Here is a 25,024-nt window from a genome sequence, read left to right as displayed (position 1 = left end):
TTAAAAATTCAAAAACTTGGAAATACGGAGCTAATAAATAGTGAAAGAGATGGAATCAATACTCTAATCATGCATGTAATAAATATCATGTGCTACAATTGAGATGTCTGTTAAATTATCCCTAATTAAAGCTGAAAATAGATTTGGAAATGCTCTCAAACATCTATAATTGAGAATGGTATTCATTTCAATGGTCATGAAAGTATTACTTCGTGATCCAGAGTCATAACCTCCATAGAGATGAATTTTTCCTCGTTTCTTATCAATAAACATGGAAGAACAATTCAATGCTTTGATATTAGTCACGTTAATTGCCTTCCACTGTTCTGTCACAAAATTAAAAATAAAGCAATGAGAATAGGGAATATATTGATCGTCACATCCACCATAGATCAACAATTCCGTTGGAGAAATTTGGCATGTCGAATTGGCATGACCAAACAATGGAGGTGGTATTGAGGTTCCCATGAGGTCAACTATTCTCCATTTTTGATCAGCAAAATCATAGATACATAATTCATCGCTCAATTCTTGTGCTCCAACTCCGACATCTCCTCCATAAACAATTAGCAACTCTTTTCCTTGATTATATACAATATTTCCACTTGCATAGGCACGAGCAGAAATGTAGTTTTTCTGGAAAATTTTTTTCCAAGTGCATTTAGAAATATTATATTCATACATTTCATTGGTAGAGTAGGAATCATTTCCAGAATAGAGCAGTAAGGAATGATTGGATTTTCGATAAAGGAAAATATGTCCTCGGAGTTTAGAAGGACCATTTGAATGTTTGTACCACATTCGAGTGGTTAAATTGAAGCTATAGAGTTCATCGGTCCACTGTGCTTGATTGGGAGCTTCCTCATTGACACCTCCTAAAGATATTCAATTGATTTCACAATGAATTAGATTGTGACAATTTGTAGTGAAACAACAAAATTTCACACTTACCATACAGCCAGAAAATTGGATCTTTTCCTTGTTTCACAAAGCCATGGTAATACCTCGTTTGTGGAACAAGAATTGAGACAGCTTCAATTGGAGGTAGCCATCGATTTAATGACATATCATAGATATGAATCTAGATTTCAAAAGATATCCAAAGTCCAAATTTAGAAAGTGTCAACAGCAAGATCAATAGCATCACATCATCATAATTTTTATATCATCAGGCAATGATGACTCAAAGACACTTACCATTCCCTTTGTTGAATTTCTTCCTCCCCAAAAATAGACCAAGTCTCCTTCTGTGATGCAAACATGACTATCACTCACACCAATCGAATATTCATACATTGGTTGTTGTTGTTGTTCAGTATCATCATCCTGCCGAGCTAGATCCTCTTCGAGTGGTAAAATGGCTACTGGTCTAAACCAATTGGACTCTTTTGGTGAGAGTCCATCGGACGAAGAGTTGTTTGCTGCTGCCGATCGAAACAAATGCACGTGTTTGTATGGTCGCATTTTTTTTGTTGTTGTCATCTCAATTACTTTTTGGCGGAAAGATTTTCATCTTCAATCGAAAGGGAGTTTTTTAGACAGTTTCGTTTCATGGATAATGGGAATACAGTGCTGGTAGTCTCGTTGGGATGAAAATAGATGAATCGTTGTAAATGACAGAGTTGTTTGAAAATGAGCTTGTCTGGTTTTTGATTAGTTTTCTCCATTGAGGACAATATTCCATGCAAAGAGGACTTTTTCACAAACCAGCGACATTTAGGCCGCTCGACAATGAATAATGAAAATTTCATCTGTTTCAACAGCCAAACAAAAAGAAATAACCATCACTCGAACCTTATCATCTCACAAAATGGCCTCGTCAATGCATACTTCAAATCAATCCAACGATGGAACATCCTTCATGAAACACAAAGACGCGTCCATTACAAAATTCTGGACTCCCTTGTTTCGAAAAATTCAACACTGGAGCGGAATTGCCTTCTCCGTATTCACATCCATGCATGTGGCCACAACAGTTTCAGCAGCTCTTTCTCCTCAAACCTATGATCAAGTATTGGAATCGACTCGAGCATGGTATCGTCCTTCCAAGACAGTAGAAGGTTTAGTCATGATGAGTCCTCTCATTGTTCACTTGTTGGCAAATTCTTACTTTTTCTATTTGAACTATTTTCCTCCCAAGTCATTGATGAAAAATGTTGAAACTCAAGAATTGGAGAAGAGAAATATTCAAAGAAATTCCAATATGGAAACATTAGTAGTGAAAAAACCCTCCATTTCGATTTGGAAAAGACTTCATCAATATTCGGGATACGTTCTCTCCGTACTCATTCCTGGTCATATTTATGGTGTGAGATTTGCAAATTCGTATCAACAAGAATTTGCTGCGTTGAGACACTTCTTAGAGAAGGGAGTGGGTCATTTCATTGGAATGTCTTACTTTGGAATTCTAATGACTACTGGTGTCTATCACATGCTGTTTGGATTGAATACTGCTCTGGGATATAAGGTAAAAAGACCCTTCCTTTTGGGAGGAATTGTGGCCATGTTGGCCGCTGCTTATTTTGGATTGTTAGGAATTGGAGGTTACTTGTATCCAGTTGATGCTATGCGAGAAAAATTTCACAAATTCGATTAATCTCTTAACGTTTTCCTTTCATTGTAAATAAAATTCATACATGAAATTACATATATAATACAAATTCATCAAAATGGCTCACTCTGTGACATCTTTCGGTGGTTATTTCAGGCCTCTATTCTCTTGCATTGTCTTGATCGATAGCCATTCCTTATATTGAGCTGTTTGTTCCAAGCGCCCAAAGGTGTCCAAAATGTTGATGATTAATTCGTTCCAAATCACGTCGAACAATTTCTGTGTCGATACTTGTTGGAGATTTGCATTTCTGCACTCTTCAAGAAGCTTGTAAAAGTGATGTTTTGTGCTGGATGGTAAATTAATTTCATATTTCGAAAAATTAGCAATAAAATCCTTCTCAATGTCTTCTAATTGTGAAAGTGAGACCGTTTCACTTTTGATGGATTTCAACAATGAAAAGAGTTCAATATTTTCAATACTAAATTCTTTAGAGGCATATTCTTTGAGTAATTCCAAGAGGTCAATATTTTCTGCGAGCAAATCTTGAAGTTCGGTCGAGGTTTTCTTTGCATTTCGATTTCTAAGCTTTTTGACAATTTCAATGGTGAGTGTTGTTCCTCCACAAAACATGACACAGCAAATACAAAGAACTGTGTTGAGTATGGCGCTGGCACCTCCTGAAGTAGCTGCTTCTGCTAATCCGGGTATAGTGTTGCCCAATATTACAAGAATGGCCACAATGATGACCAAGCTAATGGAAATTAAATCAATACGCACATAAAAAGGGTCGTCAAATAATAGAAAAGTAAAAAGCCCTTTTTGTCTAATCTTCTTTCTATTTACAAAAATGTCAAATGATATTGCAATTAAGGCAAGTATGCTGCCCAAAATAATAATTACGAATAAAAATATTACTCGGAAAGTATTAGTCTCCTCAATAGAATTTCCAAAGAAAATATAAATTCCAATCGAAGAAAATACTACACTCATCATAAATGAGAGAAAACCTGTGATGAACAACCCAACTCGATTGGTGGCCAATATTTTGAGCAATTTTTTATGCCTTGACTTTGAAATAAATGTATATAAATTTCTCAAATAATAAAATCGCACTACTGAAAAGAAATAGATTAGGAAAAACCATGTATAAATGATCATTGAAACAAAATGGAATATTGGAGAGCAAAGTCTCACTAAAAAATTGCAAAACATTAAAAATACAATAAATAGAAGTAATGGTGTGTAAGGAACAAGAAGTCTTCTCTTAAATGCTGGAATTTTGTAGCTTCCTGTTGCAAATAATAGCACGAAATAGAGTATGAAAATTATGAATTGGGGAAATATACCAGAATCTGTTTCAGGCCGGAAGATCTTGGAGAGACAAAGAGTATCAGTACCACATGGATGACATGTGGAAGGAAATAGAGAGCTTACGACAGCATTCAAGTTCCAATTAGGTGAAGTCAAGTTATGTGAGGCTAGAAATAAAGGCATGTAATGGTTATACACTCTCCAGTCGTAGGAAATAGCTTTTCGAGAGATATATCGAACTAACTCTGCATCTTGTTGAGTGAAATTAGAGTACCCTGTCAAGAATCGATAGGTTTGTGCATCTGCTACGTCAGCATTTAGACATGTCATATCCGCGTAATCAAACATTAAACCCATGGTTTGATTTTGGAGGAGATTGGTATTGTCGGACCATGTATTTTTAGCACTCTTCACTATCAGTGTGTTTGGAATCAAAGGAATTGGAATGAAATCATTAGTATTGAGGTAATTTTGAGATGCTGTTGTAGACTGTTGTGTTCGATCTCTGTATGTTCTCAAGTAAAAAGCAAAATCATAAGGATCCATAACAACAGCATCGTGTTGTTCAAATACGTTACCTATTCTACATGGCTCTGACCACACCCTCATTTTGCGAACAGTTATGGGTAACGTGTCAGATGTCAAGTTATGAAATTTCAGCATCTCATTAAAAGAGGCAAAGTTGTGGTTTTCGATTCCAATTTTGATGGAGGTGCCTACTTGTGTTATCTCCCCTTTTTTCTTCATCATCAGTTGAATAAAATCGTCTCGTGTCAAAACAATAGCACTTGATGAAGAATTGAGTTTGTCGAGCCAATCAGAAAAGAACGAATTAGATGTGGACACATTGTTAAATACCCTGTCCTTCCACACGAAGAGGGTCAAAAAGGTGTGTACTCCAACCAATGTGTCTCCATTCGAGAGCTTTCTGAGACTTGAAGATGAGAGAACTGCTGCGTAGGGAGTTTGTTGAGATATAGCCCATACATGTGTCAAAAGCAAAGACACAAGCAACAGCAAGATGAGAGGAGTGTGGGTGGCATGTGTGGCCATTTTGTTGGGTGTGGATGTTCCACGTGATTGACAAGATTTGAAAATGACGATTACGTTATCGTATCTGAAATAATCCACCATGAACGAAATCCAACCTAACATATCGAAAAAATCCAAAAATGAGCAAGAATGTAGGCACCAATTCGAACACGTTCTCCATGCAGGCTTCTTTGTATCGGAATGCCCTCATTGACCAACATTACGTATTAATTCATCAAACTGTGCCTTCCTATCCTCCTCCATTAGAACAAATGGACCGTATCGTGATGATACCATTTGACCGTTTGAGAAGTTCCAACCTAATCACTAATCTTGTTTTGCTTTTTGCTCGGAGCATGTTGGAGTGAAATGAACGAAGCAAATTGGTTTTGAAATATTTTTTTGAATTTTTAATTTGAAAACAAATCCAAACATTACAAGAATTATTGGTAAACGATGCTTTTTCAACCTTGTTCATTAATAACTGCAGCTGTTATGAATTTATTATCATCAATAGAATCCAATGAGATTTTTGTTACTGAGGTTCAATAAAAAAATGCCACCACTGAAAAAAGCTCCTTCTTCATCGTTGCCCAAAGTTCAACTCTCGGAAGAGAAAAAGGCTCAACTCGACTCGGAATTAACTTGGTGTATTGAACATTTACAATTGGGATTGAAAAGAAAGGATGCAGATGAGTATCAAATTAGAGAGACCAACAAGGTTATTTCTACATTACAATCCAAGAGTGTTCCCGATGTTCAAAAAAGACAATTGATGAAAGTCGTGTTTGGAGATTATAGAAGATTAATGAGAATGGAAAAGCAACAGTTGGAGGAAGCTGAACGAAAGGAAGCTTCTAAAATGAAAAAGAAACAAGGTGCAGCATCATCTTCTGATGATAATGTTGAAAATGAAACGTCGATAACACCAGCTCAACAAGAGACCCAATCAATGATGACAAGCAATGCATTGGAAAATAATTATCAATAGTATTTTGGATAGCTTAAACCCTGTAATCGTATTGAACTCCCTTTAATTTTTGGTGCTTTTGTGACGATTGGTTCTTTTGATTTTACAAGAAAACCAGACTGTTGTTACGAAATTGAGTTGAGAACACTCAACAGTCAACTGTCATAAAAAGAACCGATTTATTATTCAATTTCAAGAGCCAAACAAAAAAAACACTCAAAAAAATCAGCATGGACGAATTCAATGACTCTCTTTCTTTTTCCATCCAAATTATTGATAGTTCAGAAATCCCAACAACAACAACCAACAAATTGTTCACAACAACAATCACAGCACAACAACATTTCGTTGTGTTCAACAGCCGTCCTATGCACAACAATTTAGGACCCGAAATTGCCAATTCATGCGCTTCCAGAATTTGGAAGTGGAATTTCCAAGGTTTTAAAAATATTTTTTTATTTTTAAATTTTGAACGTTCATTAAAACCGGCTCTTTATTTTGACCGTCGAATTTCCAAAGCTCAACAGCAAATTTTCTCAACTCTCTACCTTTTCAAATTAGACGGTCAAAAAATAAAATCCACTATGTCGTCAGGAATACTAGTTTCCTCTCCAAACTCCATCTCTTCATCACCGTCTTCATAATCACTTAGTTCATCGAATAGCTGTTCATTATTTGTCATCTCTTCATCTCCATCATCATCTTCAAAATCACTCATTTCGTCCTGAAACATTTCTTCCTGTTGAACATTTGTCTGTAAATAAAGATCCAGCTTAGATTTCTCTAATTCTGAACGAGAAGACTGTAAATTAGTAGCAGTTGATTGATCACTTTCAATTATTACTCGATCCTTGATTTTCAGATCATTGAAGCTATTCCATCTCTCCTTAACCTTGTCACCACTTCTTTCTTCTATTCTTTCAAATGTAGTATCTTCATCAGACCTGAAAGAGAGAAATAATACTCTAAGTTTTTTCACAATCAGTTGGAAAATTTGGAACAATTGATTCCATTCTCTTTTGTCTTCTTTTCTTGGAATATGTTTTTCATATTTAAATATATTGTTAAACTCATCAATAGACAAGTCTGGCTCTGTATAAATACTCATCTCGTTCCACACAGTATTACTATCTTTCACATATTCATCGAAAAAGTATTTCTTTTTACCTTTTGCTGTTGCTCTTTCTGTTATAAAATGGTCATGTTGATGAGAACCTTCTACTGCTTCATTGGAAACAGGAACCAGAGAACCAATTTCATCGAAAAATTCTTTTACATGATGCACAATAATGTGTATGTAATACGGAAGCACTCCAACGCTTGATCGTAGTTCTACAATGTTGATATGCCATTTAGTTAATAATTGATAAAATTCTAAAAGCTCTTCCTCTGTTTTCTTTGCTCGCTCATCATTTGTCATTTTAAGCCATTGACGAACAATAATCCACTGATCCCAAATTTCCATCATTTCATCCGTAACAACATTTTCAAAAATTGTCTTGTAATGCTGTGAGATAACTTCAACCATTCCTCCAGTCAACATGAATTTATAGTCCTCGTTTTCTAATACTGGATCTTCTTCTGCGTCTGATGTATTTTTAACTTGGGTCGAATGAAATGTAAAGGAAGATGAAAAACATGGTAGTTTTCTTACTCTTTCAAGCACTAATTTTTCATATTCTTCTTTTGTAAGGGACCATTTTACCAAATGCTCCGTAATACGTTCTTCTGCGTGGAGAATGCAAATATAAATTTTGGATGAATCAATACCAAACTTGTGATTTAAAAACCTTGGCATGGAGGTTCCATTTAAGCTATTACATTTCAAGCATGCGCATCTCAAACAAAACATATTGCCTTCTAATAAATCGCTCACGTAAGACAGAGATTTTAAATCGCTAACCCATATTATAGTCACTTTCATGTTGAAATTTTCTTTGTTTAACGAAGCGTCTGCTTGTTTTTTCGTTATTTGTATACCATCTTTCGAAATCTTTTCGACTTGTTGTGCAAAGTTTTTACAATAATCCATAATTTCCTGTTCATTACCAATATACATTGCGACAGGAAAAACATTTCTTCGCTCTTGAGTTCCAAATGTTGTAAGATTTAAAACTGAAAGAGTTACAACCACCGTCTGAAGTCCGTCAAATTTTCTTCCATCCATACTCATCTTGATTACCAAAGAATCAGGTAACTCTTCATTTACAGGACGTTGTTGTTGTTTTCTTAGAAACACGGTATGCAGGTGACTTTTTACAGCTGCAATGATCACAGGTTCCAGTTTCATCACAAATCCTTTTAATACATGTTGTATTCCAAAATATTCAACTAAGGCATTCGTTACTTGTCCTTCTATGTCTTTAAGATCCGCCTTAAGAATATCGTTGAGTCCCAACGAAAAAATATGCTCTTTCCAAGCTTTGTTGGAGCAACATAGTTCATCTTTTACCTTCAGTTGTTTGGTTAAAGAGACTGGTTTTAACGACATTTGTTTTAGCTTTCTAAATGTTTCTTTTTCGTTATCGGAGACGTGATTGGAAGAACTTATTGCTTGTGCAAGAGAAAGAATTGCCTCTGTGTTTCTACATTGTAAACAACAACAAGAGTTTGGAATTAATTGGAGGAAAACTAATGGGTTTGTAACTCGCCAAACATCCATCCTTTGAAAAGGATTGGTGTTTGAGGGATTTTCTGCATATTTTGTCATTAGACTTTATTATTTATTATTTATTTTTATGCTCAAAAAATTTTCTGCATACTAGTACTTCGTCTCCCTTTGCTTTGCTTACTGACTTTTATATATATCTCGTGTTTCTGAAGCAGCCACTAGATTGACTTTTGATATATTGGATTTCACAATGTCTTTCTTTTCTTTATCATATTGTTCTATCAGTCTATTTAAATAGGTGTCAATTTCTTGTTCTCTTATCCTTTTACTTTCCTTTTTTTTTTTAGTTATTTCTTTAATATCATGTTCTGTATTGCGTGATCGTTTAGTCAACACTTTTGGCTTCGCGATAGAGAGAGATGGTGTTGCGTTTGTTTTGTTTTGTTTATCCAATTCTTGCAGAGTTTGTTTTCTTTTTGTTGGAGAGGATGTAGATGGAGCATTAGGAATGTCTTGTGAAATGTTGGAAAAAGAAGTACTTGTTTGTGATGTTTGTTGCATCGTTTCTGAATTGTTTTGGAATCGTTGTAATTGTTGTTGGGTGAGATAGTTAATTAAATGGGACCGATAATTGTCCTCTTTTGTTATAATATCTAGAGCGATCTCCAAACACACATAGGTAAGCCCTTTTCGTCCAATTTTAACGACATCGTTATTTTTGGAATACTTGGAATAAGATTCATATTTGTGTTTGAGATCTTGAAAACGATAATAGAAATCGTTGTTGACAATAATTGTTTCAACAGATTTACCTAAAATTATTTCAATCAAACCGTCGGAATGATTGACGTTAGTGAATGTGGTGATGTTTGAACTCATTTTTTAATAACTGAACAATTTTTGAACAAGAATGATATCTTTTTGTTGGATAGTAACTCTTTTGGCATGTATTGCCAATTCATTGCTATTCTGCATAATCCTAACAAGAAAATCTTCTGCTCCTTCTTGTAAAGCATTCAAAGCGTTGAGTTGGAATCTTAAATCTTGCTTATAATCCGATGCTATTTGACGAACAAGTCGTCTGAAATTTGTTTTTGGGATTAGACATTCCGTATTTTTTTGAAATTTTCTTATTTCTCGTAGTGCTACTGTACCAGGTTTGTATCTGTGTGGCTTTTTAATTCCTCCAGATAATGGTTTGCGTGTTGATGGTTTATTTTGCTTCCGAGGCTGTTTGATGGCTTGACGTTGTTTTATTGATGGTTGTTTTTTTGATGATGATTCAGGTGCGGACTGTTGGGTCATTTTTTGTGCGTCCAAACTGAAGTTCGATAAATATTTTAAGTGACTGCATACGTGGCAAAAAAAATCGACGCTCAACATGGACCTGTATGATCTGAAATTAATTTATTACTTTCATCCTGATGATCCATTAGATGATGATACGTTTTTCGAAAGTTTATATATACCCAACAGCGAGCTTTCCGATATTTTATTTTCAAATCCTCGATCTTTTGTTCATTATTTGAAAAAACGACAATCGGAGATGATGGTTGAACATGTAAATTTTACCATCACATTAACGCCTTCACAAATATCTTATCTTCAACCTTTTTTTGGCTGGTCAAACAAAACAAGACATATGACAGCACATAATTTGTATTTGCTGCTTCTTAATGAAGATGTTTTCAAGCACAGTCGATTCAAAAAACTATTTGCAAATGTTGATATTACTAAACTTCAATGTGATTTATTTAAATATATAGTGCCATTAAAATTTGAAGGAGAAAGTGATCAATAAATTAAACCGAATCCCATGTATCATTCATTTCGTTATATCTTTCAATTGTCCAATCAAAATCAACAGTGACCATCCATGATTCAGTATTACAATAGAAGACGAGTTTTGTGAAATACATTCGATATTGAAAATCAAAATGCATTGTCACATATTGATTGATATCATGATCGAAGACGCGAACTGGATTTTGAGCAACAAATCCTCTTAAAGCATAAGTTTTCCCACAATTCAATCCTGGCATATCTTCAAAATTATCGAAGGCAAACCCAATACATTCAATCCTACGAGTATGATTATCAAAATTCAAAACCTGATGCTTGGTGATATATCTTGCTGAAGAGTTGCCAAAATATCTTACAAAGTAATCAGGATTCAAACAACCGAGTTTGATTCCTCGTTGGTATCTCTTGGTGTAATAGGGATCTAAAGAATGACCAAGAAAGAAAGCAGCAGAATGAGCAAACATTGCCAAACAAGCAGCCATCCTAATACGCTCTCTTCCAACTGGATTTGCTTGAGGCATGATTTGATAAACATCTCTATATGATGAAGAATTACTACCATCATACGCAAGCCATTGTAGATCACGAACGTTGGTTGTTTGCTTCTTGTTTTTGGTTGCTTGTTTCTTTTTTGTTGTACTTTTGCTCTTGTTGTTGACACGTTTGTTTGATGTTTTGGCCATGATGATTGATGATTATTATTACTATTATTACTATTATTGAATCGAGTCGATGTACAAGAAAAGTCGTTCAGGTTATAGATGAGAATTACTAGGTTGTTGTGATGAAGACAATGATCACGAAGGAGCAAATACTACACTACTGATGAGAAGTTGCGAATTTTGTTTTAAAGTGGCCAGGGCCACCAAGCACAAGCAGTTTAATGCATTTTTTTTGAGATGCGCACAAATTTTTAGAAAAATCTGCGAGAGGGATTGGCAATTTGTGAAAGTGGCCAAAATTAAATTGTTGTGGCAGTGTCCTTTGTCTTTCTTCCTATTTTCTTTCCAGTGATGCCACTTTTTCCACCGACTACCAACCAACATGTAGGCCCTTCATTATGCAATACTAATGTTGATAACGACGATCACGAGGAAGAGGACGACGATGAGCACGACGAGGACGACCACGAGGAGTATCACGAGGATGAGCACGACGAGGACGACCATGAGGACGACGAGGACGAGGACACTACGGAGCAGCCACAGCCAGAGCTATCAAAGAAGAGAAAGCAAGAGAGTAGCGTTCACACTTCTCGTGGAAGCAAAAAGATCAAGAAAGAGGCGACAAGTAGTGATGACGGTGACATTAATCGAGTCGACAAACGAAATACAAATCTTGAATGGGTATTGCCATCCAAGGAAATACCAGAGGGTGATATTGGTGTGGAAATTCGAGTTTATATCTCTCGAAAAACTCAACACCAAGCGAATGCAACAGATGGTAGCAAAGCCACCCCTCTTTGCAAGTATCGATTTACTGTTACTGAAATTACACAAACAGAGGATCACAAAATCTATGTCAGCCAAATTTTCCAGAAAATGGAGAACCGAATGAAATTTCCTGCCAACAAATACATTTGGATTGAAATTGGCAAGTCCACTGAACGTATCTTTGTCTATTGTCAAGGTAGGGGCAGTGGGTCGAAAAAAGCTGTTTCCAAACCACGTACTGAACAGGACACAGAGAAGCAAGAAAACAAAATAACTAACCAGAAAAAGAAGACCAAGAATGTTGTGTCCATTGCTGTAGATGGAACAGTTAGTCTCAGAAAAGAAATTTTGAGCGCATACTCAAAACATACATCCAACGCCATTTTAACGCTTGACAACGAATTGTCGACCACATCAGCTTCAAGTACTTCATCTTCCAATGAATACTTGAGACAGATCAACTGAGAACTTGCTTGACGATTTATGCAGTTTCAAAGCACATGTCATTACTCTCTAATTCACTGAAGTATCAACTTTGGTGAAGTAAAGATTGGTGACATTTGTACATAAATCGCCAAGCAATATTCTCTTCGACGATAAAAGTGCAATGCGTTGATATTGAAAATACTTTGTAAATACAACAAAATAAACCACTGTAACATTGAAAGTGGATGTATTGTTCAATGGTTGTTTCAAACGCAACTGATCAGTGACTTTTTAGTTGTTTTTTAAAGACCATGTTTAATCATGAACCTTGGATTAGATAACCTGTTGCATTTATTGTGGTATTGGGATTAAGGGTAGGTGGAACAAATTTTTATTTGAGTAAATATAAAAATTGTAAACATAAAGATTGTAAATGTTTTATACAACATCCTTGTTTCCAAAGTGTTGTTGTTGAGAACTCGACTCATATTCAAATCCAATACCCTTCTTTTGGCAAATATCCTGAGTTGTAAATCTTGAGTTTTCTGATTGGACGAAATTAAATTGAGAGCTCTCATTTCCAGTCAAATGTCAAATGATAAAATTGTTTAAAATGCCTGTCTTGCTGGAAGCAACTTCACAAAAATTCAAACAAAGAAAAAAATTTTACAAACAACTCATACACTCATGGCAACCATTCTCACCGACCCAATGTTGTTGGACGCCAACTCTTCTCTCGATTGTGCCAACAATGAACAAGCTTCCAACTCTCTTAATGATTATCGTTTTAAAGAATATGAAGAACCTTTGTTTCCAACCGAAGGATTAACTGCTGATGATTTACTTTCCGATCAGGAGGACGATGATCAAGATCAACTAAATGATCATGAATTGAGTTCAATTTCAAATCACTTGATGCGTCATGATCAAGCAACAAATGCAGTCACTCCTCGTGACAACACTTTCCATCCACACGATGATCCACGAAGATCTTTGAACCAAAATTTGAATGCAAATTCTCATGTGGTTACAACACCGAATCCGACAACCACTTATGTAAACTTTTCTTCTGTTGAGGCAAATAATCACAGAATTATTCTCAATCCAAATCTTGGACCACAATTTCCTTGTCAGAACGTAATGGTTCAAAATGTTGGTTATGCTCCTCCTCCTTTCATGAATTATTATTTTTATCCAGTAGGTTCATTCCATCCACTTTTGGGGAATCTTTCAAGCAGCAATCATGGAAGTACACATCTGCCAGTTGTTAATTATGGTTCTTTTGGTTGTCCATATAGTTATGATTGCGCAACGGCGATATACAACCCTATTATCGTTCCTCCTCTACCTCCTCCTCCTTTTCCATTAAATGTGACAATGAGTGGTTGCGGGATGTCACATGTTCAATCATTTCACTTTCCACCCTATGCATTCATGCCACAACCTTTTGTGCACCAAATAATGCAACCATCCATCATGCAACAAGGTACTGTGAACAATAGTCATAAGAGGACATGTTCTGATGCAACTATTGTGAGAACTAACAACTCATCTTCTTTGGAAAGTTCCAAAAAGAGACAGAAACACACCATTCCTATCATGCCAGTGATGGCTTCTCCAATCAAATTGGACCATAGAAATACTTATATTGAATATGTACTACAAAATGGAATCATTCCAACCACACCAATACTTATTCATGTATTTTCTGTACCTGACAGTCAGTACGAACCTGAGATTGACAAGCTCAAGAAGGCAATGCGCTTATATTCTATTGAAATTACTCTTGCTCCAAATTCTCGAATCTATAACAACCAACGCATTTACATTCCTCGCATTTTTCGGTACATCAAAAAACAAGCAAAAGACGACAACAACCCCAAACCATCCATCTATGTACGATTTGACACCTCTGACGAATTTCACTTTCTATATTGTCAAGGCTCCAAAGGTCCGAAAGGACAAGTCTGCAACATGGTGACCATTTCAGAATCACAAGGAAACTCTCGTTCTTTCCGTAAGGCATGTTTGAGAAAGTACAAATCTCGTGCATCCAATGCTTCTTTTAAGCTTGTCCATCAACCTTGCTCTGCTTCAAGTTCTTCCACCAATGGAAACTTGATCCAGAATAACCAAGAAGCCGCCATCTTGATTGACGGACTAACTTTAGATGCTAATATTCCTCCTAAATACTTAACCAAATAACTGGCCTTTGGCCAAAAGCATCTAAAGTTAGTCCGTCAATCAAGATGAGGACTTCAACCAAAAAAACAGAGTACAAATGCATGGCAAGCCGTAAAGATTTAATTTAGATGTACATGTGACGTTAGTGGCCTGACGGTCTTTGTGATTTCATGTTCACCTTACCATTATTCTATTCTTGCTTTGTGAGCTTTGCATTTAGGCGTTGTCGAACGGCATACTTTTCCTTGAATCGTTTTATATTGTCCATTCGCTCTAACAGTGAGGGATGAGCGTTGTAATATCTCGAGTACAGTTTGTCAACAATTAAATTATATACATTATTTACATGCATTCTAATTAGTGGTTTTTCAATGTCATAGCCAAGAGAGAGACTGTATTCATCGCTTGAATATTCATAGCTTCGTTGAATGTAGTTCAGTATGACCATGGCAAGGTTGCCCAATGGTTGGTATAGATAAGAAAATAGGCAGAGGCCAACACTTGGCTAAATATTGTTGTTGTACGTTTTGTGAAGTCGTGTCCATGCTACTTACATCAATAAATCCAAATCCAAAGCTTGAATAAAAGTGTTCATTGTAAATTGTAAATGAAAGAATGAATAAGAATATTCCGAGTGCCAATACTTGAGAAGTTAGAATTTTGATACTATGATTCATCTTGTAATGATGAATTTCGTGAGCTAGAATTGCCAAAATTTCCTCATTGGTTAAATTCAATCCATCCTTGCTGATCAAGTTATCATAGAGTACAATTTTCTTGTTTTTTCCACTGCCCACCATGAAAGCATTGGCGTGTTCACTTCGTTTTGAACCATCCACATAGACAATATCTTTCACATCAATTCCAACAGTCTTGGTCAGTTCTTCGATACTCTTTCGAAGTGGGCCTTCAGGCATTTCTGTAGGTTGGTTTCCATTCATTCCATTAACGTTCATAAATTGAATGTATTTTAATCAATGACAATGGATAACCATCCATTGGTGATTGTGCAAATAAAATTATTAGTAATTTCTGATTTTCAACAGTGCCCCTCACTTACCATAAAAAGTATTGAACATGGGTGCTAACACAATTGGATACAATTCATAAATTCCAACAGAAAGGGCAACACCTCCAAACCAAAGATAAACCCAATGAATTGGGCTACCTGTTATGAGGAGCCATAAAATTAAAAATAATAATGGAATACCAATCACCACGGCCATAATTCCCATCTTGATTTGATCCATAATCCAATTTCGGAAAACAGACATAATGTCTTGCACTCCACTGTCACTGCTATTGTCACTCAAGGAGGCGTCATGATCCTCTTTTTCATCTTCAGATGTTTCTACGGCTGTTGAAGTCATGAGCTTGTTGGCAATATTTTCCTTGCCAATAATTGATTTTTCATTGAGTTGAGGGCTAGCATGCTCAGGAAGTAGAGCAACCTCCTCTTCATCGGTACTGTATTCATTGTAGTAGGATCCATTCTGGTGATTTTCATCTCCGAAAAACATATTTGCATTATTCACTTGCATGACTCTCCTTCTACTGATTTTATCAAGAGTTTCTTTCTTTAAAAATTCTGTGGATGGATCATTTTCGATCGATTTTTGCAAATCTCTTCGTTCTTGCTTAATCTCAAAGAATTTTCCGTCCAACACAAATATACGATACACTTCAAATGGTGCACGAACGAAAGTGCTCAATAATGAAACAAGAAATAGAAATGTCACACCTCTAGTGATGACATATTCTTCACCGAGGCCAAAAAGTAACACGTTCGTTTTGAGGGCTAGATCGAACATCCAATTCAGAACTCCCGAGAGCAAAATAAATACTTCTGTAATGAAACCGTACGCATTTTCTAATCGAGAAAATCCTAATCTTGTTATACTCTAAATACCATCATGATGAATTATTTCACAATCGCGATTGCAAATTAAAATTTTTCATATTTCACACACACATTTGCGGTTAGAATTGGATTAAATTAATTCTCGTTAATCATCAAACTTACATAATTTCTCATGTCATCATATTCATCTTTGTCAATATAATCTTGCAATTTAGATGGGATATTCGTTGATGTTTTCAAAAGCCTACTTTGCCTGTAATCCAAATAGAGCTCTATAACAAAAGCAATGGCATTAAAGAGAATGGTGATGGCCAAGAAAGGTAACGGAACCTGTTGAACAATATTCGCCAGTTTGGTTGCATAGTGTGCCACATACAGATGCAACATTTTATTGCTGATAATCTGGTCCTCCGACTATTTTGCAAATCCGATAATAATTTCAAAATTCACCTTCTCTCAAAATTGCTCAAGATGATGAAAATCATTACTGGTTATCACTCACTATTCACACCAATATTAATTTTCGGTTTCAATGATGACGAAACAATCCCGAACTGCAAGCTTCTTGTTTGATTTTTTTTGTTTGGAAAAGTTTGAAAGAAACGGACAGCGCATTCTTGCCGCCAATAATTTACAAATCATTTTTTTGAAAAAATTGAATCATATTCTTGATATTTGAAAGAGTTGCCATAACATCAATTGAAAATGTTCGGACCTCAAAGACCAACCGTTGTTTTAATCTATGGAGCAGTCGGAAGCAGAAAGGAAAATTTATTGCAAAGTTTGATGGATTCTCAACAGCAATTGCTTGAAAAAACTTCCAGTGCAACAAGCAGCATCCATCGAATGTTGGACGGACTCGAAAAGTTTGTGTTTGTTCCGACAGTTACGGTGGCACCGAAAGATATCGAGCACGATTTTAAAAGGACTCCGAATTGTTTTGAATTCGAGGATGCTTCAAATTTTGCCTCTCGCTTCGCTAGTAATGATTTTGATTTATGTTGGAAGGAATTTCTGGACAAGCAATACGAGTGTTCAAAATCGGAAGCCATCACTATCGATTACATCTATAAGGCCATTCCAAATGTTGAGACAATCTTGAAAGAACATCCATCGTGTCGGAAAGTCATCATTTCCACTTCTAACAGCTCTGGATCTGAAGAGAGTGGATCAGTGTTCAACCCATTAATGGAAGCTATCAAATTGTATAAAGATTCCCACGATGTAAAAATTGTGCTTGTTCGAGCGTCAAGAGAGGTAGTTCAGCAATCTCTAAAGGACAAGGGATGTTACAATCAAGATGAAATCGATACGTTAATGGTGCATCATGAGTACATTGAGAAAGACAAGACAATTAATGATCTTCGAAAATATTTGCATTACAATGGAAATATTCCACTCACCTTTGTTGACATTACCAACAATATGGAGGCTGATATGAGAAGATTTGTGAATGCTGTCGAAGGCAAAACTGAAGAGGAAAATGAACCATTTTACGAGAGCAAGCACACTGCTCGAGAATACATGAAGACACACAAAGTTAGCGAGTTGCTTCAATATTTGCTGCAGCTTGTGTTGGTAGAAATGCCTTCTGATCCACGACAATTTCTCATTGATAACTTGAAGAAAATTCAGTCCCACTCCTCGAAGAAGATTTTAACGTCCTCAGATTTTGAAACCATGTTCTCCATGATTGATATTAATAATAAGGGCTTTGTGACCTACGACCAAACGTTAAAGACTTTAATCAATCTAAAAGTGGATTCTAAAAATGCAGAAAAAGCCTTATCAGCATTTGAAAAGACTTCAAGAATTAATCAGGGTCAATTTGTAGAAATAATTTCCAAGCAATTAGATATACTGAACGGCACTCCTTATCAATAATGCAGAGGCAAAAGATGTAAATATTGAATTAGTATTAAATACTCAATTTGAGCAATGAGATATGCACGTTGTACTAGTACCTACTCAAATTTACCATCATCATATCATGATCATATCATGGAGAACACAAATCTCAAAAGAAAGCACGCCCTCAATAATTTAAATTTCCTCTCCAACGAAAAGAATTTCTTTGAATGTGCTTCTGCATCAATAATACCAATCACTTTAGAATTGGTTTCATCATAGATTGGCAAACAACACTCTGCTTGCACCATGGTATCACAACTGTAATAGGGCTGACCTGAATCAGATGCTGAATTGACATCTTCCCAAGTCACCACAACTCCATTCAATGCTACAAAAGAATTCGTGGATGCTTTGGCATGTTCTTCATCAATTGGAAAATCTGCCCGACTGAACTTTCCATAATAACTCATCTTGTACAGGCATGAGTGAATGTTTTTGTAAATTCCCAACCATTCACACTGAACCTCCTTCTGCAAGGCATTCACAATTTCGTATAATAGATGAATAAATTTTGCAAGTGCAATCACACGATCATCCTTTGGATTTACGTGTTCCATTCCAAAAGCACACTGTAATAAATCAAATTGTTTTTCGTCCTTTGCTCTACTGCAGGCGAAGGCTCCTGGTGTTTTCTTTGGAACGTCATATTTGAATAATTGTAACATTTCGTTTGATGTTGTAATTTTGGAAGCAAATGATTCATCGTTGTGTGAAATGGCGTTGCTAAAAAGGTTGTCAATTTGTTTGTTAATTTCGTTCAGTGATGATGAGATGAGAGAAATATCTTCCGAACTCGTGCCAACTTTGATGAGGTATTCTGCATAGATTTGTTCGTTGATTGGGAGAGGAAGGAGCAAGGACTTTTCAGACATTTTTATTCACAAAAAATCAAAAAATCGAGATTGATATCTGTGAAATAGTAGTTGGTCGATCGTGTCGAGGTAAGCACCAGCAAAGCTATCGCATGTTACCAATACCTAGCTCAGAAATGTCAAGTTTGATGAAAGATGCTATCATGAACCGAAATGCAATAAGTTCACTTCTCAGCCAGCGTATTATTCCAATTGAAAATCTTTTTTGATATGCTCATAGGCTGGAATATTAATGAAATGCTTTCCTGTGTGTGGACATGTATAATTTGCTAAGAATCCTGTGGTGTAACAATACTTTCTTGGTGGATAAATGGAAGGAGATGCTTCAATCGAAAAATAATTCGGATGTGAATTCAAGTGAACTTTGTCCATATTCAATAATACATTGTCTAATTTCCTCCGAACGAACTTTGCAGATTTCTTTTTGGAGTCTTTAGACTCAGTCTTTTTCTTCTTTGATGATGGTTCCACATCTTCGGAAGTATCCTTCTTTTTTTTCTTGGACTTGTTTTTCGGTCTGGTGACATCATTGGTTGTATCCCATACACCTTCTTCATCATCACCTCCAGAAATGATACTAAACTTTCCTGCACTGCCTCCTTTCCTATCAAAATAATTATCTCTCTCGAGTAGTGCAAGTCTAGCTCTCATTGCTTCCCATTGTTTAGCGTCCTCATATGATTTATTTGTACTCGGAGTGTTTCCTCCGACAGCAAGTGTACTGGATGTAGTTGTTTGATCATTCAAGAATTCTTCATCGTCCTCTTCGTCCACATTGATAGCTGGATGAGAACTCCGTTTTGGTGTTGTTGCTTTTGGAGATGAAGTTGTACCTGATGATGCGTTTCCCTTTTTCGATGAGGGTGTTCGTTGTTGTGATGAACGAGTTTTCCGCTTTGGTGCCATTTTTAAATAAAAATTTAAAAAAAATTTTTCGTTTGTATCGAGCTGATGGCTACCTTATTACGACAATCGTTGAATTCTTCATCTGGGTCCTCTCTTCGCTCCCTTAATGGTAGACCAGTAACGGATTTAATCTCTATTCGGTTCATACGTTCCAATTCATTGATCCTTTTTACTAAAATTAAGGCTTTCATTTTTGATCGAAGTTATCACTCAGCCACATGTTGTTTCAAACATAAAAGCACAACACTGAACAAGAAGAAAAAGAAGAGTCACACAAATTCTTTTGAAAGCATGTACATACCTCGACCACAGGAGTTCAAACAACGTTATGATGAATATTGCGACTTTACTGACAAATTCGTTGCAATTTGCTCTCAGTTCAACTCCGAATTTCTTTCCCAATACATTGGTGGTCATGAAACTCTCAATACATCATTCGACTCTATTAATCCTAAATGTAACATTTCCTATGTCACAAAACAAGGTCTACAACACATATTTCAGACACTGGAGGCAGGAAGAGATTTCATTCTTTACGACATTAGGGACGAGAGAGACTCGTCTAATGAAAACTATCCCTCCATCCATGCCAGCGCCAAGAATATTCTGCTCAAGAATATTGGTCACGTATTCCTTCGAGCATGTGTTAATACCTCTCTCAAACGATATGCATTTGTCTTGCCTTCTCAAGATATTTCAAGCGAGAAGGGGCCGATGATTATTTTGTACAGCGTTTCTTATATGAAGTGGTTGGATAGAGCTGCAGAGATTTTACAAGAATTAGGATGTAACAAGGTGGTTGTTTATGCAGGTGGAATAAAGGACTGGTGGAAGAAGCAGGAAGTTGAGATTTAATGATGTTTATCAACAAATATAGTAATCTGGATTATAGTTCACCAACATTCTTTTTCGTTGCAACAAGACCATCACCGATTGAAGTGCAACTAACATGCGAGTTGTAAAATGTATTTGTAATTTTGTAAAGATCTGAAATGCTGAAAAAATGTTGAAACGAGAACTTGGGCCTGTCCGTTTTCCTGCAAACAGCGAAGAGGACGACCAAGATTTCGGGTATGGAGAGGAGGCAGACAATGCTCCACAGAAAACACTTCAAAATAAGAAACGAAAATTGATGATATCACAGACATCCGTTTCCAAAACCGATAAACATGTACGAATGATAATTGTTGATTTTTCAAATTTTTCTGTTCCAAATGATGATAATGATGACTATGAACATATCATCCAACGATTGGAATTATTATTGAATAACAAATTCTCATTGCAACAAGCCGGAAAAAAGAAATGGCTTTTGAATCGGGAATTGGAATATGAGAAATTCTTCCCAGTGGAGTTTATGAATGATCAGCAATTTGTGTTGAATCACATTAAAAAGTATGGTTATGGATTGAAATTTGCATCCTCACAATTACAAGAAGACCGTGATTTTGTTCTGGAAGCTGTTCAACAAAACGGTTCAGAATTACAATATACACATCACAATATTCACAACGATCAAGAGGTGGTATTGGCAGCCATAAAGCAACAAGCTGATGCATTTCAATATGCCTCAGAATATCTTTTGGAAAACAAGGAATTTGTTTTGCAAGAAGTCTGCCAGAATGGAAATGCTCTGTGGTTTTCTGACCGTACACCATTTCGTAGTGACATTGAGGTTATTTTAGCTGCTGTGAAGCAAAACGGTGATGTGTTAGAGTGTGTTGTGGAACATAATTTGGAAATTAATGAAGAAATTATATTTGAAGCTATCAAACAAAATAACAAGGTACTTCGATGGGTGTCGCAAGATATATTGTTGGATCATAATTTCATGTTGAAGGCTCTAAATTTAATATTTCCTGAATTAGTCACTTTTGATTATTCGAACAAAGCAATACAACCACACGCAAAAAATTTTTTAATTTCTCTGGTGTGAGGAATTACTTCGCGCAACCTTTTCTCAAGAAATTTGTGAAGAGTGGTTGTATTGAAATAATGCTCAAAGTAGTTCAAAAATTTGGATTTTTGTTAGAATTTGCATCGTGTGACCTCAAGAATGATCGAGATGTGGTTTTGAATGCCGTCACAAATGATGGTACTTCATTGTTGTTTGCGTCTGATGATTTAAAGAACGACAAAGAAATTACATTGATGGCCGTTAAAAAAAATGGTGAAGCATTAGAGTTTGTCTCTGAAGAATTGAAGAACGATAAGGATGTTGTGTTAGCTGCTGTAAATCAAAACGGAGAAGCTCTTGAATTTGCATCAACTGATTTGACAAATGATCTAGAGGTGGTATTATCTGCCGTGAATGTAAATGCACGCGCTCTTGAGTACGCATCTGATAAGTTAAAAAACGACAAGGAAGTTGCAATGACAACTGTGATGCAAAGTGGTTACGCCCTTGCTTTTGCTGATGAGATGATAAGAGGAGATCAAGAGATTGTGTTTGAAGCTATCAAACGAAATAAGTCTGCTCTTAAATATGCTTCAAAGAGACTTTTGAGTGACAAACAATTTATATTGGAGGCTGTCAGACTTGGCTGTGAAAATGTTCTACAATACGCCCCACTAGATTTTGCTAATGACAAGGAATTTATGTTAAAAGCTGTCCAATACAACGGGATTGGAGTTTCTAGGACACAGTTACGTTAGCCATGACAAAGAACTCGTGTTAGAAGCTGTGAAAAATAATGGATATGCTTTGTATTCCGCAGTCCAAGGATTGCGACATGATCCTGAACTCAAATGGAAGCACTCAAGACCAATGGTTTTGTTTGGAACTATAGTGACGACTTATTTCTCGAACGAATGCAACAATGTTATCATGGCGCATATTTGGGCACAAGTGGTAAAGTGTGAGAGAAATCTTGCCTTATTATTTATTTAACATGGACTTGATTGAGGTCAACATGGTAGCCATTCTCTCAGCATTTTCTCTTTTCATTTTGGCAGATGGTGAGCTGGTTCTCTTGCTTTCACTTGGATCCTCTGGACAATAACCAATTTCTTGACAACTGACCAAGGGAGACAATTCGTGTTCAACTTCTTGAATAAATGTTGGGAGGTATTGTTCAACAGTGTAGATACAGATAGCTTGATAGGCTGTTGGGACAGTTGTACACACCTCCTCCAATTTTTGAGTGAGTTGTGACATGGACTCATTTTGAGAGATAAATAATTCTGTAAAGATTTTTACACAAGCGTTAAGGGTAAACCACGTTGATTGGTTCGGCAAATATTTAACACAGTTATGTGAACACGTGATTGAAACAACGACATACTAAAACATACCAACTTCATAAACAATCAATTGACACACGTTGCAAATATACTTGGTTCTATTCTCATCCTTCACTTGTGACATGACCAATTTGTATCCTCGGTCTTGTTTTTGACAAATAGTCTTGGGTGAATGATTTGCAATCATTTCACTAAGAACGTGTGGGAGGAAGGAAATGGCCAATTCGTGGCACATGTTCATCATGGTTTGGTTTCTATTGAATGCTGCACTATTTGTACATGTATGGATCAAGTCGTGTTCCATCTCAGAAATGCTCTTCTTCTCTGAGACGAGTTTCTGTGAAGGTCGGGCGTTCACAACAACATTATTCCATCATTTTGAAATCGTGATGACCACAAGCACAATTCAATGGAGCGATGACCATAGAACAAACGAGAGTCTGGTGAATATCAATATCGTAATCCTCCAACTTACATATTGCGCCAGTCCAACAACCAATTGGCAAACCTTTTGTTGTGAATATTCGAGAGGAACGGATGCTCCGTTATAATTATTTAATTGTGCAGAAGCGCATTGTTGAAACATGCTGATGATGATCACCACGACCACCAACATAATATTGAATGAATTTGTTGTGCACAACATGTTGATGATGATGAACACAAATAAATATATTATGAATAATATTGAAAAAAGCGGATGGAAAGATGGTGAGTATATACTACTCTCAGATCAAGAATTCGGTTCTTGTTGATCGTTTTTGATGATGGCGGCTTGAAAGCAGTGTGCTAAAAATCTGAAGAGAACAAAAAAAACGGTTGGCCCTCTGGATAAATGTGTGATTTTGTTTGAAGATGGTATTTCCATATTCGTGCACGAAAGGGCTGGTATTATTATAATTCTTGTTAAAAAATCTCAATCTCATGTTTTATTAATACGCGAGAATGAGGAGCACCGTCTGTTCATAACCAAGAAATATATACAACCATGTCTTCTGGATTAACATGAAATCTAGTCTGTCCAAAACCATGAAGAGCCCTAGTTTTGAAAACTGCAGCACCATTTAAAAAAATATTCCTTCAGCAAGAAAATGACGTCGCCGTATCTTTTGCTCTCCGATTTTGCAAAAGGGCTGTGATTATTAACGAGCAGCACTCTTGGCCACTTTAAAATTCCCCTACTTTTTTTCACCTAATATTGAATGGCAATAATTTCGAAGGAGATGATAATTGTTGCAATTCCGTTTTGTGATGATAGTAATGAGGAGTATTTTTGTGTGTTTTAGCAAAACGAAATCAGATGCGTTGATTCTGCTCAAGTTATGAGCTCAAGCATAATGAAACCTCAATTTGGAAAAATTTCAATATGAACTAGTTTAGCAAATCACACTTTGAAAAAAATGTCAAAAGTCATTTGTCGTTTAGAAGGAGAGAGCTCATCTCTCAGCTCATCAAACATTGAAAAACTTCTTCTAATACTTGAAGAAAATACATCTTTTGATAGTCTTGTGAAAGATATCAAAAACAAAGCCAAGAATTTAAACTTTACAGACAATGTGTGCAACGATTTCCGAATCAAGTATTTCGACGAAACTGCTGAAGAAGAAGTTTGTATTTCCTCTGATCAAGACGTTAGGGTGTTTTTGGATCAAATTAAAAAACCCAAACACAAAGAAAGAAACAAGGTACTCTCATTCAAAATTCTTTCCCCATCCAACAACAGCAAAAGGGCATCAAGCAATCATGCGTCTGAAGGTGTTATTACTGCAGCGAACAGGACCGGTACAAAGGACTCCAATTTTCCTCGCTCTTCCTTCGGTATCCAAACAATACAGCCACCACAGGACAACCATGATAGCGTTCCAACTTCTCGAAAAGACCTCAACAGTTCAAGACCTGGTGATAAA

General features: G+C 36.2%; 17 protein-coding genes across 17 annotated transcripts; 9 read left to right on the top strand and 8 right to left on the bottom strand.

The window, feature by feature from the left end:
* Positions 1-63: 63 nt before the first annotated feature.
* Positions 64-1,464, bottom strand: C9374_013699 (uncharacterized protein; the record flags this gene model as incomplete). The annotated part of the gene is made up of 3 exons (XM_044689605.1): positions 64-875; positions 952-1,081; positions 1,198-1,464. The coding sequence occupies 3 exons, from the start codon at positions 1,462-1,464 to the stop codon at positions 64-66; spliced, it is 1,209 nt and encodes a 402-aa protein (XP_044541810.1).
* Positions 1,465-1,810: 346 nt separating this feature from the next.
* Positions 1,811-2,596, top strand: C9374_013698 (uncharacterized protein; the record flags this gene model as incomplete). The annotated part of the gene is made up of 1 exon (XM_044689604.1): positions 1,811-2,596. The coding sequence occupies one exon, from the start codon at positions 1,811-1,813 to the stop codon at positions 2,594-2,596; it is 786 nt and encodes a 261-aa protein (XP_044541809.1).
* A 102-nt stretch (positions 2,597-2,698) lies between these two features.
* C9374_013697 (uncharacterized protein) lies at positions 2,699-4,918 on the bottom strand (the record flags this gene model as incomplete). The annotated part of the gene is made up of 1 exon (XM_044689601.1): positions 2,699-4,918. The coding sequence occupies one exon, from the start codon at positions 4,916-4,918 to the stop codon at positions 2,699-2,701; it is 2,220 nt and encodes a 739-aa protein (XP_044541808.1).
* Positions 4,919-5,453: 535 nt separating this feature from the next.
* On the top strand, positions 5,454-5,888 carry C9374_013696 (uncharacterized protein; the record flags this gene model as incomplete). The annotated part of the gene is made up of 1 exon (XM_044689600.1): positions 5,454-5,888. The coding sequence occupies one exon, from the start codon at positions 5,454-5,456 to the stop codon at positions 5,886-5,888; it is 435 nt and encodes a 144-aa protein (XP_044541807.1).
* Positions 5,889-6,432: 544 nt separating this feature from the next.
* C9374_013695 (uncharacterized protein) lies at positions 6,433-9,357 on the bottom strand (the record flags this gene model as incomplete). The annotated part of the gene is made up of 2 exons (XM_044689599.1): positions 6,433-8,452; positions 8,660-9,357. 2 exons carry the CDS (start codon positions 9,355-9,357, stop codon positions 6,433-6,435), a joined length of 2,718 nt encoding a protein of 905 aa, XP_044541806.1.
* Positions 9,358-10,280: 923 nt separating this feature from the next.
* On the bottom strand, positions 10,281-10,964 carry C9374_013694 (uncharacterized protein; the record flags this gene model as incomplete). Its single annotated transcript, XM_044689598.1, has 1 exon — positions 10,281-10,964. One exon carries the CDS (start codon positions 10,962-10,964, stop codon positions 10,281-10,283), a length of 684 nt encoding a protein of 227 aa, XP_044541805.1.
* Positions 10,965-11,294: 330 nt separating this feature from the next.
* C9374_013693 (uncharacterized protein) lies at positions 11,295-12,179 on the top strand (the record flags this gene model as incomplete). The annotated part of the gene is made up of 1 exon (XM_044689597.1): positions 11,295-12,179. One exon carries the CDS (start codon positions 11,295-11,297, stop codon positions 12,177-12,179), a length of 885 nt encoding a protein of 294 aa, XP_044541804.1.
* Positions 12,180-12,827: 648 nt separating this feature from the next.
* C9374_013692 (uncharacterized protein) lies at positions 12,828-14,345 on the top strand (the record flags this gene model as incomplete). The annotated part of the gene is made up of 1 exon (XM_044689596.1): positions 12,828-14,345. The coding sequence occupies one exon, from the start codon at positions 12,828-12,830 to the stop codon at positions 14,343-14,345; it is 1,518 nt and encodes a 505-aa protein (XP_044541803.1).
* A 169-nt stretch (positions 14,346-14,514) lies between these two features.
* On the bottom strand, positions 14,515-16,572 carry C9374_013691 (uncharacterized protein; the record flags this gene model as incomplete). Its single annotated transcript, XM_044689595.1, has 4 exons — positions 14,515-14,829; positions 14,879-15,243; positions 15,385-16,225; positions 16,348-16,572. 4 exons carry the CDS (start codon positions 16,570-16,572, stop codon positions 14,515-14,517), a joined length of 1,746 nt encoding a protein of 581 aa, XP_044541802.1.
* A 318-nt stretch (positions 16,573-16,890) lies between these two features.
* On the top strand, positions 16,891-18,069 carry C9374_013690 (uncharacterized protein; the record flags this gene model as incomplete). Its single annotated transcript, XM_044689594.1, has 1 exon — positions 16,891-18,069. One exon carries the CDS (start codon positions 16,891-16,893, stop codon positions 18,067-18,069), a length of 1,179 nt encoding a protein of 392 aa, XP_044541801.1.
* A 110-nt stretch (positions 18,070-18,179) lies between these two features.
* Positions 18,180-18,968, bottom strand: C9374_013689 (uncharacterized protein; the record flags this gene model as incomplete). Its single annotated transcript, XM_044689593.1, has 1 exon — positions 18,180-18,968. The coding sequence occupies one exon, from the start codon at positions 18,966-18,968 to the stop codon at positions 18,180-18,182; it is 789 nt and encodes a 262-aa protein (XP_044541800.1).
* Positions 18,969-19,151: 183 nt separating this feature from the next.
* Positions 19,152-19,874, bottom strand: C9374_013688 (uncharacterized protein; the record flags this gene model as incomplete). The annotated part of the gene is made up of 1 exon (XM_044689592.1): positions 19,152-19,874. The coding sequence occupies one exon, from the start codon at positions 19,872-19,874 to the stop codon at positions 19,152-19,154; it is 723 nt and encodes a 240-aa protein (XP_044541799.1).
* Positions 19,875-19,919: 45 nt separating this feature from the next.
* On the top strand, positions 19,920-20,729 carry C9374_013687 (uncharacterized protein; the record flags this gene model as incomplete). The annotated part of the gene is made up of 1 exon (XM_044689590.1): positions 19,920-20,729. One exon carries the CDS (start codon positions 19,920-19,922, stop codon positions 20,727-20,729), a length of 810 nt encoding a protein of 269 aa, XP_044541798.1.
* A 148-nt stretch (positions 20,730-20,877) lies between these two features.
* C9374_013686 (uncharacterized protein) lies at positions 20,878-21,810 on the top strand (the record flags this gene model as incomplete). The annotated part of the gene is made up of 1 exon (XM_044689589.1): positions 20,878-21,810. The coding sequence occupies one exon, from the start codon at positions 20,878-20,880 to the stop codon at positions 21,808-21,810; it is 933 nt and encodes a 310-aa protein (XP_044541797.1).
* A 59-nt stretch (positions 21,811-21,869) lies between these two features.
* On the top strand, positions 21,870-22,529 carry C9374_013685 (uncharacterized protein; the record flags this gene model as incomplete). Its single annotated transcript, XM_044689588.1, has 1 exon — positions 21,870-22,529. The coding sequence occupies one exon, from the start codon at positions 21,870-21,872 to the stop codon at positions 22,527-22,529; it is 660 nt and encodes a 219-aa protein (XP_044541796.1).
* A 223-nt stretch (positions 22,530-22,752) lies between these two features.
* C9374_013684 (uncharacterized protein) lies at positions 22,753-23,703 on the bottom strand (the record flags this gene model as incomplete). Its single annotated transcript, XM_044689587.1, has 3 exons — positions 22,753-23,057; positions 23,169-23,454; positions 23,593-23,703. 3 exons carry the CDS (start codon positions 23,701-23,703, stop codon positions 22,753-22,755), a joined length of 702 nt encoding a protein of 233 aa, XP_044541795.1.
* An 814-nt stretch (positions 23,704-24,517) lies between these two features.
* Positions 24,518-25,024, top strand: C9374_013683 (uncharacterized protein; the record flags this gene model as incomplete). The annotated part of the gene is made up of 1 exon (XM_044689586.1): positions 24,518-25,024. A coding segment is annotated over one exon (507 nt), but the record flags the coding sequence as incomplete, so codon positions are not given.

This window comes from Naegleria lovaniensis (assembly GCF_003324165.1).
Source record: "Naegleria lovaniensis strain ATCC 30569 chromosome Unknown tig071, whole genome shotgun sequence".
Classification (NCBI taxonomy): Eukaryota; Heterolobosea; class Eutetramitea; order Acrasida; family Naegleriidae; genus Naegleria; species Naegleria lovaniensis.
Note: the sequence above shows the minus strand (reverse complement) of the source record. Positions and strands in the feature narration are given on the sequence as shown.